The 15,420-nt window shown below is 34.8% G+C and overlaps 4 protein-coding genes across 9 annotated transcripts; 2 read left to right on the top strand and 2 right to left on the bottom strand.

Annotated features, from left to right (window-relative positions):
• The first annotated feature begins 165 nt into the window (after positions 1-165).
• On the top strand, positions 166-4,195 carry LOC105229440 (lon protease homolog, mitochondrial). Of its 2 annotated transcripts, none has more exons than XM_011209737.4 (11): positions 166-672; positions 766-1,024; positions 1,371-1,695; positions 1,751-1,880; positions 1,945-2,249; positions 2,312-2,541; positions 2,600-2,792; positions 2,863-3,226; positions 3,288-3,646; positions 3,707-3,896; positions 3,961-4,195. In XM_011209737.4, the coding sequence occupies exons 1-11, from the start codon at positions 310-312 to the stop codon at positions 4,105-4,107; spliced, it is 2,865 nt and encodes a 954-aa protein (XP_011208039.2). In that variant the 5' UTR covers positions 166-309; the 3' UTR covers positions 4,108-4,195. The 2 variants fall into 2 exon arrangements, with proteins under 2 accessions (XP_011208039.2, XP_011208038.2); XM_011209736.4 differs by having other exon boundaries at positions 1,317-1,695.
• Positions 4,168-7,208, bottom strand: LOC105229438 (proclotting enzyme). 2 transcript variants are annotated; one of them, XM_011209735.4, is made up of 6 exons: positions 7,048-7,208; positions 6,111-6,199; positions 5,554-5,717; positions 5,287-5,423; positions 4,649-5,234; positions 4,168-4,591 (listed from the first exon to the last, which is right to left on the bottom strand). In XM_011209735.4, the coding sequence occupies exons 2-6, from the start codon at positions 6,193-6,195 to the stop codon at positions 4,319-4,321; spliced, it is 1,245 nt and encodes a 414-aa protein (XP_011208037.2). In that variant the 5' UTR covers positions 6,196-6,199; positions 7,048-7,208; the 3' UTR covers positions 4,168-4,318. The 2 variants fall into 2 exon arrangements, with proteins under 2 accessions (XP_011208037.2, XP_011208036.2); XM_011209734.4 differs by having other exon boundaries at positions 6,997-7,203.
• Positions 7,209-8,578: 1,370 nt separating this feature from the next.
• LOC105229442 (uncharacterized) lies at positions 8,579-15,371 on the bottom strand. Of its 4 annotated transcripts, none has more exons than XM_011209740.4 (3): positions 14,387-15,371; positions 14,211-14,235; positions 8,579-12,077 (listed from the first exon to the last, which is right to left on the bottom strand). In XM_011209740.4, the coding sequence occupies exons 1-3, from the start codon at positions 14,621-14,623 to the stop codon at positions 11,701-11,703; spliced, it is 639 nt and encodes a 212-aa protein (XP_011208042.2). In that variant the 5' UTR covers positions 14,624-15,371; the 3' UTR covers positions 8,579-11,700. The 4 variants fall into 4 exon arrangements, with proteins under 4 accessions (XP_011208042.2, XP_011208044.2, XP_011208043.2 ...); XM_011209742.4 differs by having other exon boundaries at positions 8,579-12,062; XM_011209741.4 differs by having other exon boundaries at positions 14,211-14,232.
• LOC105229441 (general odorant-binding protein lush) lies at positions 12,910-14,128 on the top strand. Its single transcript, XM_011209738.4, has 5 exons — positions 12,910-13,126; positions 13,296-13,427; positions 13,505-13,540; positions 13,769-13,883; positions 13,990-14,128. Exons 1-5 carry the CDS (start codon positions 13,061-13,063, stop codon positions 14,076-14,078), a joined length of 438 nt encoding a protein of 145 aa, XP_011208040.2. The 5' UTR covers positions 12,910-13,060; the 3' UTR covers positions 14,079-14,128.
• Positions 15,372-15,420: the final 49 nt, after the last annotated feature.

Here is a 15,420-nt window from a genome sequence, read left to right as displayed (position 1 = left end):
TATTTACGTTAAGTTTTCTAGCAGAAAATGGTGCACTGCATATATTTTACATAATATATTTCAAAACATAGACAATGAATTGCGTCACCCAATGCATACTAAACACACCTCGCCATATGATTTCAATTATTTTCTCGTCTTTTCTGTCATTTTTTTATTGTAATTTTTTTCTGATTGCCATTTCACGTTGTCGTTGATAAAGAAATAGAAAAGTACTTCGCACTGCCGTTAGTGTTCTATCATTTTTTCCTAAATAATAACATTTTCAAAACAGTTACGATACTTTATATGAAAATATTGTTTTAAAAAATGTTAACGCGTCTTCTGAAGCACCGCTCATTGGCACGCAGCATTGGTACACTCGTGGCGCAAGAGCAACATGCAACACACTCTTTAATACGCTCAAATTGGCGTTATGGAACACTTCAGCGGCGCATCGACGCCAGCAGCGTAGGCTTATTACTACGATCGAGTACAATCAGCGCCCGCAATTATTGCACTAATCGAAAAAAAGATGAAGAAGAGGAGTTGGAAGCTGACTCTACCGAATACATAGTGAATAAGGATCCGCAGTTGCCGGCGACTGTGGCGGTGCCAGAAGTGTGGCCACATTTGCCGCTGCTCGCTACGCGACGTAATCCAGTATTTCCCCGCTTTATGAAAATTCTAGAAGTGCGTTATGAAAGCAAAATCAAATGCAAATACACTAATATATTTTCCAGTTGAAAATTTCTTAATGTATTATATAATTTTATATGCTTGTAGGTTTCAAATCCAATAGTTATTGATTTAATTAGACGCAAAGTTAAGTTAAATCAGCCATATGTAGGTGTATTCATGAAGAAGGACAATGAAAATGAGTCGGAAGTGGTGGAAAAATTGGATGAAGTGTACAATGTAGGAACATTTGCACAGATACAAGAGCTGCAAGATTTGGGCGATAAATTACGTATGGTGGTTGTGGCACACAGACGTATTAAAATTACTGGACAAATTTTAGAGGACCTAATCCCAACGCCGAAAGGTAAATATTTTTATTATTACTGTTATATGTATAAAATTCATAACTAGGGGGAATGGAAAGTGCAACTTTAACCAGAAAATTACTTTGTTGCTTCCAAAGACCCACTCATTACTAAGAAGACACTAGTTTGATGAGAGCTCCATTGCACCGATTAACAATTCATCTAACGGTATCACTTTACCCATTCACTCTTCCCATCCCTTCCTCCTTCCTACCTTAACCCCTTCATATATCAGTTAGTCTTTTGACAATATATATAAGAAAATATTTCGTCATAATGCTCTCCACTCAGAGAAGAAGACGACAATACATTTTCCACTCTTTAATGTAAAATTGAACATCCCAGCTGAAGAACAAACTGAATTGGAACGACGTAAGTTAGCACGGAAAGCGCGTACAGGTCGTATATCCAAGCGCGATCCCAATCAAGGTGCCAAGGCAACAACTGAGAAAACAGAAGAGGTAGCACCACCAGCAGGAACTGCTGTACCGCCTGCGGCAGGAACAACACAAATACCTCCAACAGCTGGCAGTGTACCTCAACCTGTGCTTATGGTTGAAGTTGAAAATGTGAAGCATGAACAATACAAACAAACCGAGGAAGTGAAAGCACTCACGCAGGAAGTGATAAAAACAATACGGGATATTATAACTATGAATCCATTATACAGGCAAGCTTAATGCAAATTAAAATGTATAATATATTTAATTTTTAATATCTCACAGGGAGAGTTTGCAGCAAATGTTGCACCAAAATCAACGTGTGGTGGATAATCCAGTATATCTGTGTGATTTAGGCGCGTCGCTCTCTGCTGCAGAACCCGAGGAGCTACAAAAGATCATGGAGGAAATGGATGTAAGTAACACTTTGTATAAAATCAAATATTATGCAGACTTCGCTTATAAAATATTCTTCTCAGATACCCAAACGTTTGTTGCTTGCTCTGGCTTTGCTCAAGAAAGAGCTGGAATTATCAAAGCTGCAGCAGAAAATTGGACGTGAAGTTGAGGAGAAGGTAAAGCAACAACATCGCAAATATATACTCCAAGAACAGCTTAAAGTGATTAAAAAAGAATTGGGCATAGAAAAGGACGATAAGGATGCGATTGGCGAGAAATACCGTGAGAAATTAAAAGACAAAACCGTGCCTGAGAATGTTATGACAGTTATTGATGAAGAATTGAACAAGCTGAATTTCTTGGAGAGCCATAGTTCAGAATTCAAGTACTTACATAAATATTACCTATATTACAAAGCAAATATAACAATATTTAACAAAATTACAGCGTTACACGTAATTACTTGGACTGGTTAACTTCGCTACCATGGGGTGTTACGAGCACAGAGAACTTGAGTTTGGAACAAGCACAAGAAATTTTAGATCATGACCACTACGGCATGGAAGACATTAAGAAACGTATTTTGGAATTTATTGCTGTGAGCCATTTGAAAGGCAGCACACAGGGCAAAATTCTCTGCTTCCATGGACCACCTGGTGTGGGCAAGACGAGCATAGGTATATAATAATGCCGTTAATTTTTAATTCTTCTATACTCAAGCCTACGCCTTTTCAGCCCGCTCCATTGCACGCGCTTTAAACCGTGAATATTTCCGCTTCAGTGTTGGCGGCATGACCGACGTTGCTGAAATAAAAGGCCACCGGCGCACATATGTGGGTGCCATGCCCGGTAAACTCATACAATGTTTAAAGAAGACAAAGACTGAGAATCCTTTGGTACTTATCGATGAAGTTGACAAAATTGGCAAGTGAGTAACAAAATAACCTCATAAACTATTTAACTAAATGCTATAAAAATAAATGCTTTACGTTCGCTAGAGGCTACCAGGGCGATCCCAGTTCTGCTTTGCTTGAACTTCTCGATCCCGAACAAAACGCCAATTTCCTCGATCATTACCTTGATGTACCCGTCGATCTATCTCATGTGCTTTTCATTTGCACAGCAAACGTTATAGATACCATACCCGAGCCTTTGCGCGATCGTATGGAGCTCATTGAGATGTCCGGCTATGTCGCCGAAGAAAAAATGGCGATCGCGCGTCAGTATCTGATACCACAAGCGATGCGCGATTGCGGTATTACCGCCGAGCATATAGACATTGAAGATGACTCGTTGAAAACACTGATTAGAAGCTATTGCCGCGAATCGGGTGTACGAAACTTGCAAAAACACATCGAAAAAGTAAGTTCGACTATATCTTCGAACTAGATTATTATTTAACTAAAATTAATAATTATTTCAGATTGTGCGCAAGGTGGCATACCGCTTCGTGAAAAAAGAGGGTTCACACTTCACAATAACCTCCGACAATCTAACCACGTTCCTCGGCAAACATATATTCTCATCGGATCGCATGTACGAAGATACACCACCTGGCGTCGTTATGGGTCTGGCATGGACCGCTATGGGTGGCTCCTCGCTCTACATTGAAACAGCTTCACGCCGGGCTGGCAAACTCATGAAAGACGATGATGGCAGTGGTTCAATACACTTAACGGGTAACCTTGGTACTGTAATGAAGGAATCTGCACAAATTGCGCTAACTGTGGCGCGAAATTATCTGCGTACCAAAAGCGAAGATAATACTTTCTTAGAGAAAGGGTACGCTGTTGAAAAGTAGCGTTTAAACTAATTACTGAAATATTATATCTTGACTTGCAGGCATATTCATTTACACGTGCCGGAAGGCTCCACACCCAAAGATGGCCCCAGCGCCGGTGTAACCATAGTCACAGCGCTAATATCGTTGGCAACAAATCGCCCGGTGCGACAGAATTTGGCAATGACGGGTGAGGTGTCGCTCAAAGGCAGAGTACTGCCCGTGGGTGGCATTAAAGAGAAGACAATTGCTGTAAGTAAAGCCAAATTATTTACTGCAATAGTTTTAATTAATCTTTACTGCTATTCCGTGACAGGCAAAACGCTCAGGTATCACATGCATAATACTACCCGAAGAAAATAAGAAAGATTTTGCTGAATTACCCTCCTACATAACCGACGGTATTGAGGCGCACTTCGCTACAACCTACGAAGATGTATATAAAATTGCTTTTCCCAATTAGTTGATGTTTAAAAAGTGTGTGTCGTAGCAATGCTAAGCATTATGCAAAAAACACATAATATAAATTTTCAATATATATATATGTATATTGTTGTAGGATTAGTTACTTGAAATTTCGCGACGAAACCAGCTAGCGAGTATTAAACAAATTTTATTTAATAAACGGCTTTTTAAGGGTGAAACATATGTTTAAGTACATAATACCAACTTTCTTAAATATCTGAGTTCTGTAATATCCAGTGCATGTAGTGATTAACACTGGTGTACATGCCAGGACGATTGGCTTCGCCGCAGCGTACACCCCAAGAGACAATACCCACTGTGACCCAACGACGATTAGGCAATTGTACAAGCAGCGGACCACCGCTATCGCCCTGACACGAATCCTGACCGCCCTCGCGCACGCCTGCGCACAACACAGTGTCCGGTATGCGTTCAACCATCGCGCGACGGCAATCGCCCAGCTTCCAAATGGGCAGCAGCACCTAACGTCGTAATGTGATATAATATGCGTGTAATTTGTAGTGAAACTTAATGCCTACCTCCATAAGTATTTCCGAATGTGGTCCAGCGAAAGTTTGCGTACCCCAACCGGTTACTACGCCGACTTGCCCCTCCCAAATTTGACCAATGGGTGGCATACAAACGGGCCATATATACGTGTTAAATAGTGTGGCACGATCCAGACGCAGCAAGGCTATATCATTCTCATATGTCAACGGATCGTAATCTACATGTATGACCATATTAGCAATGCGAAAATCACGTGCACGCGTCTCATTAATCATCTGTGTATTGTATTCGCCCAAGCGCACAAATATATCCTCCAATTTGAATTTATGTACGCAGTGGCCAGCGGTGAGCACATGCCGATCGGTGACCAGCGCACCACCGCACCAGACGTACGGCACACCGGGACGTATCAAGGCAGCCATCCAAGGCCATTCATCGGGTTCAGCTGGCCGACCGCCAGTGATGCGCGGAAACTGTTTGGTGGTAAGACCGCAACCGCGTTGTTCCGGTTTGTTGACTATGCGCGCCTCTTCCAAGCCATTATTATTGACGTCACTGATAATTTGTGGACTGGAGCGCGACTCCGTATGTTGCGTGCAACATATGCCAATCGAACTAACAGTATCCAATTAGCAAGAGAAAAATAAAAACTTTTTGCAAAACTAACCTCCCTTCGATTATGCACAACTGCGAGATCAAGCGCCAGACATCATCCTTCAATTCCGGTATGCGACAGTAGAGCGGATGTCGACAGCGCCCTACTTCGCCCAACGCCGTGCGGCACTCGCCGTAATCCTTATTTTCCTATAAAAGGTATGAATTTAAATTATTACGTAGTTAATCATTACTTAGTTCCGTTATGTGAAAAACTAGTTATATTTTTACTGCATGCTATGATAATTGCGTGCGCTTTAAATAAATGCACTGTACTTACTTGGAAAATCACCTGTCGCTTTTTCAAAATGTGACGCATCAGATAATCACTACCGCCACCTGTACTGTTATATTCGTTAGATTGTGAATGCGCTTTGCTATATGCAATTTCGTTATCGTGCCGACCCCATAGAAACTCATCGTTGTCGGGCAATTCGAGTAGATCTATGAAATGACAACGTATATTCAGTTAACAGCAATTATTAGCACGTAAAGATTCTCTAATGCGGATATGGGAAAATTTTAATATGTACATTTATACCGAATTTAATGAAAGTCTAATTCAATTAAGATCACAGTTCGACTTAAATAATAGATGTATATATATTTGGTCGTGATCTATTGAATTTTTTCGCAGCCGCTTCAGACTCAAACGCTTTACCGTTATATATTTCACCTGTTTTTAGCTGAACGAAACCCAAATAACCCCTTAAGCTACTGAATGACAGCTTTTTAAAAATAAATGATATAAATTCGATAAACGAATATATTTATGTTTTTATTTGATATGCATATACACATGTATGTATATTTAAAAGTCTATTTTTTACTACATACCAATATAGTCCTTAGTTGTTGCTCGAACCCGCTGTGTTAAACATACGATAAGAAGTAAGTGAATTGTCGATTTTTGTGTGCGCATGATGCTAAGAAAAAAAAATTATCAAAAAAACTTCAAAAAATTAAAAAATATGTTTTTGGTTAAAGATACACATAATTTGGTTAGTATAGAAAAAATTTATAAAAATATCAGCTGCTTTAGAAGAAAAGAATAAAAAATAATTATTTCAAAGTCTCAAGTTTAAAGGTATTTGCCGGTTAAGAAACAAATTTCCAACAATTTCTGTTTGAAAATAAATTGATTTAATTTAAAAATTCAATTCATCGCTAAGCCGGTTTTCGTATTTAACACTGCTCTATTTTTTTGTGTTTTAAGTAACGGTATAGCAGATGCAGCGAGACTAATCAATGCATTAATTAAAATTTATATAGCACGCTTTTATTATTATTATTTTTAATTACTTTCTTTTATTTTTTTTTTGTTTTTTATTTTTTTTTTTTAATTCAAAAGAGAATTTGCATTAATTTAAATTAATTTAGCATTTTTTTATTATGACTTTTTTTATTTTTTATTTATTTTTTTTATTTTCATTTTTTTTATTAATTTTTTATGAATTTTTCTCAAATAAACTGTACAGAATTTTTTTTACGTAACATTTGTAAAACATCTGTTTTTTTACGAAACTCGAACTATAGTCGTTTGAAAATACAACATACAAGAAAATGCTGCCGTTATGCTATACAGAGATATTTCAAGATAACCAATTAAATTTTGAGTAAAATGGGAATTTTGCATTTATATTATAAATATATAGATATATATATATATTTTCACATTATGCATTGAGTCACTCATAGATTATTTTGGGTTTTCTACACTCACTTCCACCGAATACGGATATCATAAACCGATATTTCATACGCTATTTTTTACCACTGTCACTGCTACTGTAGAGCGTTTGCTGTATTTTCTGTATTGACGCACCGCCTTAGTTAGCAAATCCGTTCAGGTTCTCCACACTTCGTCAACTAAATTCGATCAATCTTAGTTTTTTATGCACATGTTGACGCGCTCTGACTGTGATTCGCGCAGCGAGCGTCACCACTTACCCGTTCCCATTGCCAGTTTTTTCTCTGATTTTATATTCGTACGAGTATTAAGCGATTATTGCTGATATTTTTTTTTATTCCGACTCTTTGTAGCGCTGATTAAAATTTTTAATTTCTTATAGCAAACAAATGTATATATCATACATACATACGTATATACACACATACATATGTATATCCAAAGATATCTACACAATTCAAATGTTATGCCGGTTTCAAGCTGCACTTTACTGTGATTTATTGCTATTTTATTGTATTGTGTTGTTGTTGGAGCGGCGGGTGGGCTGGTCTGCTACTGTATTTTAATTGTTTTTGCTATTATTACTTTTGGTTCGATATCATCTTCGCACATAGTTTATTGCATTCGTAATTGTTGAGTTATGAGTTTTTTGGTTTAATTGCGTACTGTGGGACGCTTTTGATATGGTGTTAAAGAAAAAGTGCCTATCTTACTTTGTTCTGTTTCTAGACATCCCTTAGCAACTACTATCTCAGTGAATAGTCACCACTTTGAAGGAGGCTATGCTCCGGAACAATAGAACTATTGCTACCTTTATGGAATGAAATCAAATTGTGCGAGTATTCTAGAGGTTCCACCCCATTTTTTCGCAAGTGTGGTGTTTTATTCAGCTCTTTCCACAAAACAACAATTCCGTAGAAGATTAATTGTGTAACTATGATTTCATAGAATTAAAGCGCTACTTTTGGTGAGAGTACCCAACTTTTGCCTATGCTTTTTCATATATTGGGTTTTCAAGAAAAAAAGACCTATATGCATAAGTCTCTTAGCCATCCTCCTATTGATGGTAGATACGCCACCGGTATTTTATACGGTATCCCTCAGCAATGAACGGACGATGTCCGTAGAATTTATACAGTTTTATGTCATGGAAACCTCCACTTTAAAAAATTATTGAATGCTGCATACTCACCACAAAACAAAGTACAGCCATCAATTTTGCTTGGATCAAACCTACTAACCTAACATACTCACCAAAACACTTCTCTTAAACCATGGGGTGTAATTAAAACACTTTGTTACATTTATTGGAATTTTATTGCATATTTTACTTTAGAAATATGTTATTGCAACAGTTTAGATTTATTCTTATGTATTTTTGTGAAACATTGCTTATGGTTTTATATTTTGCTTACATTTGTTGTTATAAAATACTACACCAATTCCATATATGAAAGTCGTATCGAAGATTTATTGTTATTTTGAAAGGAATATTAAAAATTACAACAAAAAGTCATTTCAATTTTTTTAATTTACTGAAAAAAATTAAAATATAAAAACAGCTGATTCGAGATCATACTTAGAGAGATCAGTAGAAATCCGCCATAGCGCTTACAGTTAATATACAAATTAGTATTATTTTCTTAACAAAGTTTGATATATTTATAAGCTCAAATAAGCATCTAACTAATTTTTTAAACACGGTAACTAGCGGTTTTTATTTTCTTCTTCTTCATTAGCAGGTTACAATAGAGTTTTCAGGCATTTAATCACAGGGATTCGCAACAAAACTAATTCATTTAGCAAACTTAACAATTTTAAGGGCACACAGGACAAAACGAACACAACTAACAATATATTTTTGTTGTTGTTGTTTTTTTATTACAAAATAATAAATCTTTTGGAAGCTTTACAGTAAGTACCGTTAGCTAATTTTTATTTGAAACATTTTGTTGTTATTAGGCATTAAAGTTTATAAATACACAGTACAAAATTAACAATATACCGCATTTTAGGGTTTTAAGCACAATACATATATGAATGTATTTTTACGATAAGTTATGCAACATGATTATTTTTTTAAGTCTGTCACAAAATTCCGCTTTACAAAATTTTTTTGTTTTTTTCTGTTATTTTAAATTTGTTAACAGTTTTTTTCAGTGTAAATTTTTCATTACATTTACTCAGACTACTGTTCCTAAAGTGAAAATTTATGCAGTTGCTTCTTCTTCTTTTTTATAACCTATACATTTATACGTAAATACATTTGTGTGTGTGAGTGCCAACTGTAAAAGTACAGTGTCTCATTTTACTGTAGTTGGTGCAAAAAAAAAATTATTCGCATAAATTAAGTGGCTTTCATAAAATCAGTACACATTTGGGTTGTATTAGACGCATTGTTGTAATTTAGGTTATGTTCGAATACATACAAAAACATATGTGTGTATATACCATATACATATGTATGTTTTAGTTTCATATGAATGCCCAAATCTAACTAGTTTTATTATAAATATTACATACACACACACAAAGTCACATTAAGTGTTATATGATAACTACATACAACATTTACACCGAGTTATCTGCTAATTGTATGTAATTAATTAGTAATTATCACTTAACTAGTATATTATTGGGATTATATATATGTATATGTAAATATGTATGCATGTATAATAAGTTGATTAGTTAGAAAATACATTGATTGTGTGCTCGTTTAATTCCCTCATTAGATAGATGTAAGTATGTAAGTAGGTTAATAAACCGTTGGATATAAAAATTGTTGTAATAGATAAAAATCAGTTAGGTGGATATTTGTTGGTAGTAGTTGTTGATATGGCTGTTTGTTTCGAAATCTATACAGATATATACTTGTTATATGTAAACAGTTCAATATTTTTTTACCAAAAGAGATTTTGAAACCTAGATATGGACTTTGGGTTTGTTACTTCTCAAAAAGTTCGCAATTTTCGAGAAAAAAACTAAAAAAAAACTAAATTTACTTAAAATATAGCTTTAACAAGTGTTTTAGCTAGCTAAAAGAGCTTTCTTGTGAGCGTTTTAGTTTCAATCGCTGTTTAACCTGCATTGACAAGTATTATTGATGTTAAAAAGAAGCCAAACATCAAAATAAAAGAATCTCAGAGCTGATTTTAACTCAGTTTTCTTAAGGGAGCTTTATAGCCCGGTTGAAATAGCTTATCTCCAAAAAATCTCTCAGGATCTCACGTCTTGACTATTTTTCATTGAGCTTTTATAGCTAACGCAAAGCTTTTATTTCTGTTTTGATAAATATCTCCTGCTCTCTCTCACTCAAGGAGTAAACTTCTCACAAAAAAGCTTTTTCACACTTTCAAAAGATATTTCATAATCTTACTTCATCGCCCTTTTAAATAATTTGAGCTTTTTTGGAGATTTTACAGCTAGATTTATAAAGCTTTGATTTTTGCTATGATAACTCCTATCTCAAAAAGTTCTCAAAAAAAGCTTTTAAAACCTCCTCAAATGATCTTAAGGAAAAAGAAGCTGTGGCAATACAGCTAATCTATACTCACTGAAAAATAGTTAAGACCTACTGCGCTATTTTCAAACCAAAAACTTTTCAAAACTTCAAAAAGTTTCTAATGATCTTGCCTTATCACATCTGAACTATTTTTAAATGAGCTTTTGCAGCTATAATAACTCTCACTCTCTCTCCCTCTTTTACTCAAAAACCAAGCTACATGCAAGATGAAAAAGCAAACAAAAAAGCTTTTCAAACCTCTAAAAAAAAGTTGCTAATGTTCGGTAAAAAGTTTTTTTTGAGCTTTTTGGATTGGAACAACCATTTTTCTAGTATTATACTTAATATAAAATTTTGGATAACTTGCAAGCCTTACGACTATTATTTTAGTTAGCTCACTTCTAAGTCTTTCTTTTTTTCGGAAACAACCGTTACTCAGCCAATTCAATAACTACTTGATTACTAATACTAAGAGTCTGGAGAAAAAAGTCTCTTTTGAGCGGTGGTAGGTTTGTCAATAGACAGTTGAAATATGGGCATGGTTATAAATAAGTATTCTATATAAGTATGAAATTTGAATGAACTCGAATGAGATTTATTATTAATAAGTTCTTAATTGTTGTTAAGCGTTTTTATTCTTTATTTATGTAGTTGTGCAAATTAAATGCAACGTTTGAGCTGCACTTGAGCTTGGAAAACCATTGAGTGGTTCTATATTATTTTTGGGTATGTAAGCTTCTTCTTTTATGTGCTTATGCTTAGCAAATACGGCAATTACATGTAGATTATAGAGGCGTGAGTTCTTGAAGATAGCGTACGGGTGAGGTGGCAAGTCGTATGCGTTTGGTGGTGAGCTTTTGAAAATGGAAGTTATGGTACATATGTATATACATATGCGCTTCTTATAAATACATATGTGTGTATCTATGAGCATGTGGTTTCTTAAATACATTTGTAAATGCTACGAAATTGACTTTTATATAAATCTTTTAATTATTATTTTTTTTCTTTAGCAACAACTTTCTGTTTCCTGTTATATTTTAAAGTAATAACGGTATGTGCGTATAGCAAACGCGCGTTTCTAAACTACGCCCCCACCACACCGTATGCGACTACGCCGCTCACCGCTCATATTGTGCAACGTCTGAACTCACTCCTTAAAGCAATCGAAATTAAATTATTGGCAATGTTCATCTCATAACTCACACGCATTAACCGCAGAATTGTGCAAATTACTGCTTATCAGCTGCCAGCTCCGGCTGCTTAGCTGGCTCATCAGCTTCCGTTTGCTTCGGTTCCTCCTCAGCGGCATCTGCAGTCGTAGCCGCACCTTCCTCTGGTTCGCCCTTCGGTGCCTTGGCAGCATCTTTCTGCTTCTTGTCGCTCTTCTTCTCCTTGCCATTCACCTCGTGTTTTTTATTACCCTCCGTGCCATTCTCCGTGGCTGGCGCTGTGGCTACTGAGGCTGCACGCTTAGCGCGCAACTTGATGCGTTGCGCCGGTCCCGCAGCCGTGTTGGCGCAATTGCAGATAGCATCAAATAGGCGTACCACCAAACCGCGCGCACGGTTCACCATCTTGCCATTCTTGAAATCTGGTATAGTAAAACCTTTTTAGGTCGAGTATCGTGTGTGTTTGTGTGCGATTTTTTATATATTTTTATTTTTTATTTTAGATATTTATTTGGTTAAGCGTTATTGGTTTTTGGTTAATTTGCAAAAATGTGGGGAGGTGCATAGTTAAAAAAGGGAAGAAAAATTATGGAAAATTTTGCATTATCATTGGAATCGAAACATGCAGTATTGGACAGGCACACACAAACAACAAACAAATATATATGTATATGCGTTGAAAATGAAAATAAAAATAAATATGTAAGTGAAATTTAATTGTTGTTTGAACAGACTTCAAAAGTCACTCATACGCCCCGGCCACCGTTTCGTGTCTTACGGCACTTAGTACTGCTCACTGAAGAATCACATTTCAATTTGATTGATTCTAATGTAATTATAAGCCAAGCAGCGTGTGCCAAGTACTTGTCACCTAACTTAATAACTGTTGTAACTGTTTTGAAGCTATCTCCTTTTAATTGCTCGTTAATAAGGCACGGAAGCTATATTTTGAGATTGCGAACTCATACACTTAGAAAACAAAAATAAATAAATTTCAAAAATCTTAAATCGGCTTTGCAAAGTATTCAAAATTTTTTAATAAAAAAAATTAAATTAGAGAAAAAAAATAAGTTTCAATATATTAAAAAATTATATAAAAAATCTAAAATCGATTTTAAAAAATAAAAACTTTGTGAAAAAAATTTAAAATTCGTCATGAAAAATTCAAAATTTATTTTAAAAAAATTCAAAAGAATTGTATTTTTAACTTTCGCCAAAGTGTATGATTTATTTATGTACATATATATGTTTCTTCAGTCTTCGCATGCATACTATATTTTCTGTCGCTTAAAACTCTATTTTGCTCCGTGTATCGTTTTCAAATAAGGTTATAAAAGTAACTAAACTTCTCAGTTACGAATCATTTCACCGAGAACGTTAACTTTAAACATTTATATATTTTTTTTATTAAAATAAGGAAATGTATTTGAAAATAAATGCATTAAAATATTTTTTAACTCTCTTAGCGTGCACAGCTGTTAGTGCGGTAAGGATTTTTGAAGGCTTACAGGACATACCAAAACAAAATAATTTTTGTAAAGAAAAATTAAGAATTAAAATTGTTAGAAAAAATATTGTTTTGAAAATATAATTCACATATAAAATATATAAACAATTTTATATAAAAATTATTTAAATTTTTCTTAATTTTGCAGGTAACAATGCAGCAATTTGAAACCTCTCTAGACATGATGCGCAATGGTTGCGCACCCAAATTCAAAATCGCCACCGAAATTTTGGATAATTTAAGAGCTGGCGAATTTATCGAAAACAATGGCGACTTGAAGGTAAAATATGTTACTAAAGGCGTATAATTAAAAATTTAATACAAGCTTGCTAACAATTTTTTTTTAATGAATTTAAGTGTTATACCAGATGCATAGCTCAGCTGGCAGGCACGGTGAGTCACTTTACACAATATTTGCTTACATTTATTATTAATTATTATTATTATTACATGAAATATATAATTTTAAATTTTTTTAGTAATTAAGCATGTTTAAGAGTCTTTTTTCCCAGAAACAAACTGAAAATAAATTAAAAAAAAAATTCACCCACCCTAATATACACATATGCATGTATATTTATCATTGTCTCTTCACAATACCATGTTTGTTTCTATTTATAGGTAACTAAAAAGGGTGATTTTAGCGTGCAAAAAGCGTTAGCACAAATTCCAATTATATTGCCACCTGAGATGCAGGACCCAGCTAAGGAAGCGTTGAATGCTTGTAAGGATGTGCGTAAGTATACAAAAAAAAAACTTATGAGATGAAAACAAAAACATAAAGGGTTTTGCTTAAATTAATACTCTTAACTACTTAATATTACTTGTTTATTTTTGTACAGAAAAAAACTATAAGGAATCTTGCGATAAGGTCTTCTACACAACGAAATGTGTGCGCGACTTTGATCCAGCTACATTTAAATTTCCATAATTATATGCATGTATTTCAATTTTGTCAATATATGACTATAAATGCTAGTATGTGAAGCGTAACATTCATTTTTAGCCAAACGAAAAAAGCAAAAACAATACAAAAAACAACTGCGAAAAACAAAGCACTTACTCTGACGCGTTTTCTCCTTTGGCTGCTATGCAGGAAAGTACAAAAAGAAAAATAGAAAATTGTTAATTTAACCATAAACCTATATACATACATACATACACACATATTCAAATTGCAAGACATTCTTTAATTCAATGCCTTTTTTTTTGGGTTGTTAAGTCTACGGTTTCCTTTACCTGTTGCAAAGCTTTGTCACTTTTCGCATCCTGCTGCTTTTCAGCCTCTACCTCGGCCTTTTGTAGCACATCGTCGATGAACTCTGAGACGACTTCCATATTCTTGGAGTCTTGTTTAAATTCATCGATACGTGAGTCTAGTGGCTCTGCCTCGGCCTCAATTTTATCAATGCTGTCGTCAGCAGCATCTTTTGGTGCCTCAACAATGGCAACATCACCAGCAAAATGTGCGCGCATACCAAATTGATTTATTTCTCACACAAATTCACTTAATATATAGCTTCTTTAAATAAAATAAAGCTTCTACAATTTCACTATGCAATTTTTTGTGTATTTCTTTCTTGAAAAGCGTATCCTTTGTGCAGGTTAAAAATTTTTTGTATCTACACACTACGGTCTTGCTTGTGCGACTACAAAGCGAAAGAGCCACATTTGTTAAACCACTTGCAATGTGTATGTGTGTATCTGTGTGTGCAAATGCATATGCATGTGTGTGTAATTGTTTGACTGCGCTAAATTTGTGCGGGTGTACAAGTCTGATAACACTCAAGTGTGTTGTGCGTTCGAATGGCTGGGTAGCTGGGTGGTTGGAAAACAAAAACCAAGGCGTAGAGTAAAGTGCCACCACGCCCCGACGTAACTGAAGTGGCGATTGCTTACACACACGTCGTGCAAATGGTGAAAAATCAATAAATCAAAATAATCGGTGATGCCTGCTTTTGCCAACTCATGAAACAACAAAAATACTTCGAGCAAATCATATTAGTAAAAAACTGTAGTTAGTATTTTGATTAGGAATATGGTGTCGAAAAATTTTTAAACGGTGAGGTATCTCATGTTAGCTCATATAAAGTAAATTAAACAAAAAATATGTGTACAAAAAAATTTGTAAAATATTGAATAAAATTAATTTCAAGATTAAAATAAATTATTTAAGAATTTGCAAAAAACAGTAAATGTCGCAATTCTCGCACGTTCATAAAATTTATAGAATTAAAAAAAATTTTTAGGTTAAATTTGTTTTGAATAACAAA

The sequence above is a fragment of the Bactrocera dorsalis genome, chromosome 5, assembly GCF_023373825.1.
Source record: "Bactrocera dorsalis isolate Fly_Bdor chromosome 5, ASM2337382v1, whole genome shotgun sequence".
Lineage (NCBI taxonomy): Eukaryota > Metazoa > Arthropoda > Insecta > Diptera > Tephritidae > Bactrocera > Bactrocera dorsalis.
The sequence above is the reverse complement of the archived record's forward strand: the minus strand, read 5'-3'. Positions and strand labels throughout refer to the sequence as shown.

Bases quoted from the DNA above. Each gene is read 5' to 3' on its own strand.
- LOC105229440 (XM_011209736.4), top strand. From the start codon at position 310: ATGTTAACGCGTCTTCTGAAGCACCGCTCATTGGCACGCAGCATTGGT. The intron at 1,696-1,750 runs GCAAGCTTAATG...AATATCTCACAG, and splicing joins ACTATGAATCCATTATACAG to GGAGAGTTTGCAGCAAATGT. The intron at 2,250-2,311 runs GTACTTACATAA...ACAAAATTACAG, and splicing joins AGCCATAGTTCAGAATTCAA to CGTTACACGTAATTACTTGG.
- LOC105229438 (XM_011209735.4), bottom strand. From the start codon at position 6,195: ATGCGCACACAAAAATCGACAATTCACTTACTTCTTATCGTATGTTTA. The intron at 5,718-6,110 runs GTATGTAGTAAA...GTCATTTCATAG, and splicing joins AACAACTAAGGACTATATTG to ATCTACTCGAATTGCCCGAC. The intron at 4,592-4,648 runs GTAGGCATTAAG...TTACGACGTTAG, and splicing joins ATTCGGAAATACTTATGGAG to GTGCTGCTGCCCATTTGGAA.
- LOC105229441 (XM_011209738.4), top strand. From the start codon at position 13,061: ATGTATTTGAAAATAAATGCATTAAAATATTTTTTAACTCTCTTAGCG. The intron at 13,541-13,768 runs GTGAGTCACTTT...TTCTATTTATAG, and splicing joins TAGCTCAGCTGGCAGGCACG to GTAACTAAAAAGGGTGATTT. The intron at 13,884-13,989 runs GTAAGTATACAA...ATTTTTGTACAG, and splicing joins GAATGCTTGTAAGGATGTGC to AAAAAAACTATAAGGAATCT.
- LOC105229442 (XM_011209740.4), bottom strand. From the start codon at position 14,623: ATGCGCGCACATTTTGCTGGTGATGTTGCCATTGTTGAGGCACCAAAA. The intron at 14,236-14,386 runs GTAAAGGAAACC...TTTCCTGCATAG, and splicing joins GTGACAAAGCTTTGCAACAG to CAGCCAAAGGAGAAAACGCG. The intron at 12,078-14,210 runs GTAAGTGCTTTG...CGACCTAAAAAG, and splicing joins AAAGGAGAAAACGCGTCAGA to GTTTTACTATACCAGATTTC.